At 53.4% G+C, this 6,699-nt stretch overlaps 2 protein-coding genes across 2 annotated transcripts; one reads left to right on the top strand and one right to left on the bottom strand.

Annotated features, from left to right (window-relative positions):
* Positions 1 to 2,556, top strand: POX_a01473 (Dimethylglycine oxidase; the record flags this gene model as incomplete). Its single annotated transcript, XM_050110401.1, has 1 exon — positions 1 to 2,556. The coding sequence occupies one exon, from the start codon at positions 1 to 3 to the stop codon at positions 2,554 to 2,556; it is 2,556 nt and encodes an 851-aa protein (XP_049974169.1).
* Positions 2,557 to 3,008: 452 nt separating this feature from the next.
* POX_a01472 (uncharacterized protein) lies at positions 3,009 to 6,699 on the bottom strand (the record flags this gene model as incomplete). Its single annotated transcript, XM_050110400.1, has 5 exons — positions 3,009 to 3,033; positions 3,102 to 4,315; positions 4,384 to 4,817; positions 4,880 to 6,217; positions 6,459 to 6,699. 5 exons carry the CDS (start codon positions 6,697 to 6,699, stop codon positions 3,009 to 3,011), a joined length of 3,252 nt encoding a protein of 1,083 aa, XP_049974168.1.

Genomic DNA, 6,699 nt, shown 5'->3' with positions numbered 1-6,699 from the left:
ATGTCCAACACACAGCGTGTCGTCATTATCGGCGCTGGCATCGTCGGTACCAACCTCGCAGATGAGCTGGTCTCGCGAGGATGGAAGAACATCACCGTCGTTGAGCAAGGCCCACTATACATGCCTGGAGGCTCAACGTCCCATGCCCCGGGCCTGGTGTTCCAGACCACTCCCTCGAAGACGATGACAAATTTGGCACGATACACGGTTGAGAAGCTTGAATCTCTCGAGAAGGACGGCCAGAATTGCTTCAATCAAGTTGGTGGGCTCGAAGTTGCCACGACCCCCGAGCGTCTCCAGGATATCAAGCGGAGGCACGGTTATGCTTCCTCGTGGGGTATTGAATCCCATCTCGTGAGTGCAGAGCAATGTTTGAAATTGTATCCGCATCTCAACAAAGATGTCGTGCTAGGAGGTCTACACATCCCCAGCGACGGCCTAGCACTTGCAGCCCGCGCGACTCAGCTCCTAATCGAACGAACTCGCGCTGCCGGGGTCAATTACCTCGAATTGACCCCAGTGACGGGAATCGAGAGGGGTTATGGGAAAGTGACCGGAGTGGAAACTCCAAAGGGCATTATTCCCGCCGATATCGTTGTCTCCTGCGCCGGCTTCTGGGGCGTGGAACTCGGTGCCATGGTCGGCTTGTCCATCCCTCTTTTGCCGCTTGCCCACCAATATGCCAAAACAACGGCTGTGCCGGGTCTGGTCGGTCGAGAATTGAACAAGCAAATAAATGGAAAGAACGCCGAATTACCAATCCTACGACACCAGGATCATGATTTGTACTACCGGGAGCATGGTGACCAATTTGGGATCGGATACTATGGTCATCGCCCTATGCCAGTCAAGGCGTCGTCTCTGGGTCTGACCCCCAAGAATGTGGATGAGCAGAATATGCCATCTCGTCTGGAATTTACCGAGGAGGACTTTGCCCCTGCTTGGAAGGAGACACAGCGACTGCTGCCCATGTTACAAGAAACGCAAATCGCGGATGGGCTCAATGGAGTATTTTCCTTCACGCCGGATGGAGGGCCCATCTTTGGACAAGCTCCCAACCTGGACGGCTTCTGGGTCGCCGAGGCTGTTTGGGTGACACACTCTGCGGGCGTTGCTCGCGCTGTTGCCGAGACCCTCACGACTGGTCACTCAGCGATCGACATGTCCGAATGCGAATTGTCTCGATTTGAAGAGGTTCAGTTGAGTCCAGAGTACATCGAGGAGACATCCTCTCAGAACTTTGTCGAGATTTACGATATTTTGCATCCCGCTCAACCCAGACTATCCCCACGCCAGCTGCGGACGAGTCCCTTCTATGCGCGAGAGAAAGAGTTGGGCGCCTACTTCCTGGAGCTAGGAGGTTGGGAGCGTCCCTTCTGGTACGAGTCAAACCGGGAATTGCTCAATTACCTGCCGCCTCAATGGAGACCCGTGGCGCGTGATTCGTGGTCCAGCAAATTCTATTCCCCCATCGCAGCGGCCGAGGCATGGAAAACGCGCAACGCCGTAGCCATGTTCGACATGACCTCCTTCCATCGATTTGAAGTAGCTGGACCGGGCGCTTTGGACCTGCTCCAGCGCCTCAGCACGGCGGACATCAACACCAAACCCGGTACTATCACCTATGCTCTTTTCCTAAATGACCACGGTGGCATTCGCGGAGACGTTTTCATCTCCCGACTCGAAGAGAATCTCTTCCAGATTGGCGCCAATTCCGCCACCGATCTGGCCTATCTATGCCGCGAGGCCCGGCACCACAGTGCAACAGGCAAGCTTGCCCAGGTCCGCGATATTACCGGCAGTACCTGCTGCATTGGGCTATGGGGACCTCGCGCCCGCGATGTACTCTACGAGACCACAACGGAGGACTTTTCGAACAAAGCTCTGCCCTACTTCGGCGTCAAGCGATGCATTATCAAAGGCATCCCTATTACCGCATTCCGCAAGTCCTACGTCGGTGAACTCGGCTGGGAACTCCAGACAAGTGCCGAATACGGCCAACGATTATGGGACATCATCTACCAAGCCGGGAAGATCCACGGCCTTATTGCCGCAGGCCGAGCCGCCTTTAACGCTCTTCGCCTGGAGAAAGGGTATCGCATCTATGGCGCGGACATGACCACCGAACATACTCCCTTCGAAGCCGGTGTGGCGGGTGCCGTCCGCGCAAGTAAATGGGAAGACTACGTCGGCAAGACCGCACTTGACCGCATCTCGCCGTCTGCCAAGCAGAGGCCCCCTCGCCGATTGTGTTGTCTCGCCGTAGATGATGGTCAATCCATGATCATGGGCAAAGAGCCTGTGTTCTACAACAACAAGGCCATTGGCTACGTGACGAGTGCAGCGTTTGGTTTCACTGTTCGCAAGCCCGTGGCATATGCCTGGCTTGGGGGCACAATGAGCCAAGGCACCAAGGTCGAGATTGAGTATTTCGGGAAACGTATCCGGGCCACTGTCGCTGCGGATCCGTTGTACGACCCGGACAGTAAACGCATGCTGGCTGATGGATTGTCGACAGATGCAGAGGTCAAGAAATGTATCAATGCTCGTCTGTAAAGTGCCATCTTTCTCTCTCTACGTTTGTGATGACTTGACGGAAATGCGTGACAAGTGCCGTGGAACCACGGTTCACACCTATTTACATCTTCGAGATTTATCAGTGGGGTTTCTTTGGTTTCTAATGATAGCTGGGCAAGATCTTTTTTTTGTTATTTTTAGCGAGAAATGTGATAAATGATCCATTGAAATGAAGTGATATACTGTTTTTGTTTATAGCTGACACATTTTTTTGCCCGGTGTGGTAAGGAGAGAAATTGGTGATTTTGATAAGCATGCATCCACGTAATGACCAACGTGACATTATATTTCATCATCTAAATTCTCACGTGTAAAAAATAGTGATTATGCGAAAAAAACGTGCAAAATAAATCATCACTCGCTCAAATGACCACCCTCCTCCACCCCACTCGAATTTGCAAGAATGAAACCAGCAGGGGGGAGCAATGCAATTAAGCCGCCATAGTTAACACATATCTGTAGTTCGAGTCAGCATATTGATAGTCTATCCATGGGAAAAGATTTCTTGGTCGGAAAGAACTCACGAAGTAATGCTGTCCATCCTCTCCGTCGTCAGCTTCAAGCTCACGGTAAGCAACTCCCTTGCAATCCGGGGCTCTTCCTCCTGCAGTGCTTTCCAGCGCTCATCACTTAGACACCAAGCCACGCAATCGTGCTCCGCCTTGACGGTGGCAGTGCGCCGTGTGTTACTGAAGAAAGGCAATTCACCACATGGCCGACCGGCGACGATAAGCTCAAAGTATCGGCCCTGCGGTAGGTTGTACTCGGCACGGAGCATGCCAGATTCGAGGAGATAAAAGGCGCGAGGGACCTCTCCTTCGTGATACAAGACCGCTTCTGCTGGGTATGACTTGCGGGAGAAGTATGCACATGCGGGGAACCAGAAGTCTTCGTTCTGAGTCGAAAGACCCTGGAAGGTTTGAAGGAGGAGTGGAAGGGGTTGGCGCATTAACGACCAGGCGGGAGCAGCCATCAATGTCGTCTGATGTTCGTGGTCACGGAGGGTGCTGGTCGCTACTCGTTGGAGGTATTGCCCACGTGGGGAACTCACCATGCCATCGGCCAGGCTTGCATTGGGGATTTGAGGCACAGGGAGCGGCGACTGGGGTTCACATTCAATGACGGTCTCCGGAGTCGTTGTCCCCAAGGGGGTGCGGATGAATGCTTCTTGATGATCGTAAAAGATCTTGAGGTAATTGTTCTCGCAAAATTCAAGGGCGGCATTGAGGTCTTCGAAGATCGGGACGCCAGACTCAGGCTCGAAGAGGCCAACATTCTGAAGAGACTTACCGACCTCGCCTTCGACGTTCAGACCAGAGATAGCTGTTTGAACATTTCGCTTCAGTAGCACCCGGTTGATGCGCGTGAACGCTTCGGCGGCAGAAAAATCAAGACCGTACACGCGTGAGAAATCAAGAATGAGGAAGCGGATTGGTTGTTGCGAAAAAGCCTCCTCTTCAATCAGCCCGCGCATCGTGTTCTCGACGTTGACAATTGTGCCAAAGAAGAGATAGCCCCCCAGCTTCATGATCAACGTCTGCCGTCCAGCTTCTCGGAGGAACTGTTGCTGGATTGGTGGCCGACGGACCGTGGATCCAGCAATCTCTCCAGAAAAGGTCGCACGGATGGCAGATTTGCGGGAGGTCTGGACGACAAAATTCACACAGGCCAGAATAATTCCAACCAGAATGCCCATCACAAAGTCCACTGCGCCCATGGTCACAACAATGATGACAACCTATTTCGGTTAGCATCTCCTCTTGCATTCGAAGGGCCTCCAAAAGAGATATCGGAAATGACACCTACCGTCAAATATTCCAGTCTCGTCAGCTTGCCCCATGTGTCAACCAGGGCTTCCTGCAAGAGTTCAATACCGAGCAAGAAGATCAAGGCGCCGACGACCATCACTGGGATGTAACCAATGATGACCGGCCCGATGAACATGATCCCGGCCGTGGCAGCGGCCAACATGAGACCGGCCAGACGGGAGTTCCCACCGCTTGCAATGAACAAGAGGCTGTTGGTATACACCAGATAGTTCTGAATGCTCCCTGCGAAGCCCGACAAGGCATTGGTGACACCGTGTGCCATCAGCTCTCGGTCCACGTTAAGATTGTCCTCCCCGGTGGAGATGCCGAGCGCTGGAACGTTGATCGGCACGTGGAGAACTCCGAAAAAGGTCAGTGCGAACATGGCGGGAATGGTGTCTAGGAAAGCCACCCAGTCCACTGCCGAGAAATCTGAACAACAACGTTAGCGGGTTCCTGGGGACTTCCTCACGGAGCGACCTGAAGACTCTCACCATATAGAGTATAGAAGTGGTACCACGGATGGTTAGAGGATGGTGCATCAAACACCCAACCTTTGTGATGCAAAGTTGGCATCGAGATTCGGGCACTGAGAATCACGATATAGAAAATCACGGCTACACCAATAAAGTAGGCACCGACAAGGAAATTAGATCGTACGAAACGCTTCAAAACAAGGAGAGCAATGGCAAGGAAAAGGGGTATCATCCAAAGTGGAAAGGTGTCGAGCTGGAAGAGCTTTTGGAGAGTGCCGAGATTGTATTCGAGAGAACCCGGGAGGCGAGCAGAGACCTCCACCCCCGTCTGCAGAAGGAAGTAGCCCACCCCACCGATACAGCCGATCAGGATATGGCGAGGAAAGAATCCGATCAGTGATCCGAGACCACAGGCGCCCATCAGGAAGAAGACCAGACCTGTCAGCACGGAACTGGCCGAGAAGGCGAGGATCGTGGTGGCAATGACCGATTGTGGTTTGTCTTTGCCTATCCGGTCCATGATGGTAAATGCCATTTGGTGGAAGAACGGGACCACTTCAATCATCTCACTGCCGATTCCCCCCTTGAAGATGGACCCTCCGCTGGAGAAGACTACCTGGGAGATGATCGTGCTGACGTAGAACATGGAAATTCCATCTGCCCCGAGGTGTGCGAACAATGGTTCACCGAGGGGGAACAGAATCATGCCGTAGGAGAGCGCGTCGAGGATGTTGAGAAGGAGACCAAGAATGACCGCGGGGAGCAGACTCAGAGGATGAACAACGCCGCTCCTCCAGATCGCTCGCCGATCCCAAGCTTTCGGGTTCGCCAGAATGCTTGACCACTCTCTCACTGCTGCGATGCCCTGAACTGCCGCGTTCGGCCCCCGCTGAGCTGGCCGGCCCAGACCTTCCACGTCCTCCGTCGCGCCATACTGGTGCAAGGATTTAGATCGGACCTTGGATAGCAATGAGGTAGTCTCCGTTTCGCGGGTCTCGGATTCATCATCAATAGTCGACAGGTGCGAAAAGGGGGCGTCTTCTACTGGTTTGGCAGTGTGATCCATATCGTGATTCGGATGCTGGATCATTTGTGTCAATGCCGATGATGCCGAGGCAGTCGAAGGATCTAGGAGCACGGCCTGGGAATTCGAATCGTCATCTTCCCCGAGAAGGTATGAGCTGGCCACGCCATCCTGCGAGGCCGATGGTGATTGTTGGATTTGACTGCGAAAGATGTCCAGACTCGGCGCTAAGCTAGTTTTCCCCCGCGATTGTCTTCTATTGAGAGAGAGGCCGTATGTTGCTAATTCAGCCGTCTGTTCACGCAATCCACTTGATGCATAGTGGGCGGTGTCTATTGGGATGGATCAGAGTAGTCAGTCGATTATGTTTTTTCTTATGCATTTTTTCCCTTTGTCGTCCCTTTCAACGGGAGGCTATACAGCAGCTCAACAACTCCTTCCACTGCTCCACCAGTCCTTGTCGAAGAATCTTTGGCACACTCTGCGCACTCCGTACTCAAATTGAGAGCTATTCAATGAGGGAAAAGAGAGGGGGGAGGGGAGGGAGAGAAAAAGGAGAAGAAAAAGGCCTACCGGTAGGGGCATTAAAAGATCGGTGATAAAAGGAGCGACTGGGAGTTCTCATGCTGGAGGCATTGTAGCTGCTGGCCTCTGTTCCGGCTCCCGCGGAGCTGCCCAAATTGGCATGCGCATGTTCCACGAGGGATTCTGGCGCGATCGATGCATCCGGATCCCGACCACGATCCCAACCCAAGCTGCGTGAGAGAGCTGAAGCGCGCGAATCACGCCGCCCTCGAGGTTGAAGCACGCCCAT

The sequence above is a fragment of the Penicillium oxalicum genome, chromosome I (assembly GCF_001723175.1).
Source record: "Penicillium oxalicum strain HP7-1 chromosome I, whole genome shotgun sequence".
NCBI lineage: Eukaryota > Fungi > Ascomycota > Eurotiomycetes > Eurotiales > Aspergillaceae > Penicillium > Penicillium oxalicum.
The sequence above is the reverse complement of the archived record's forward strand: the minus strand, read 5'-3'. Positions and strand labels throughout refer to the sequence as shown.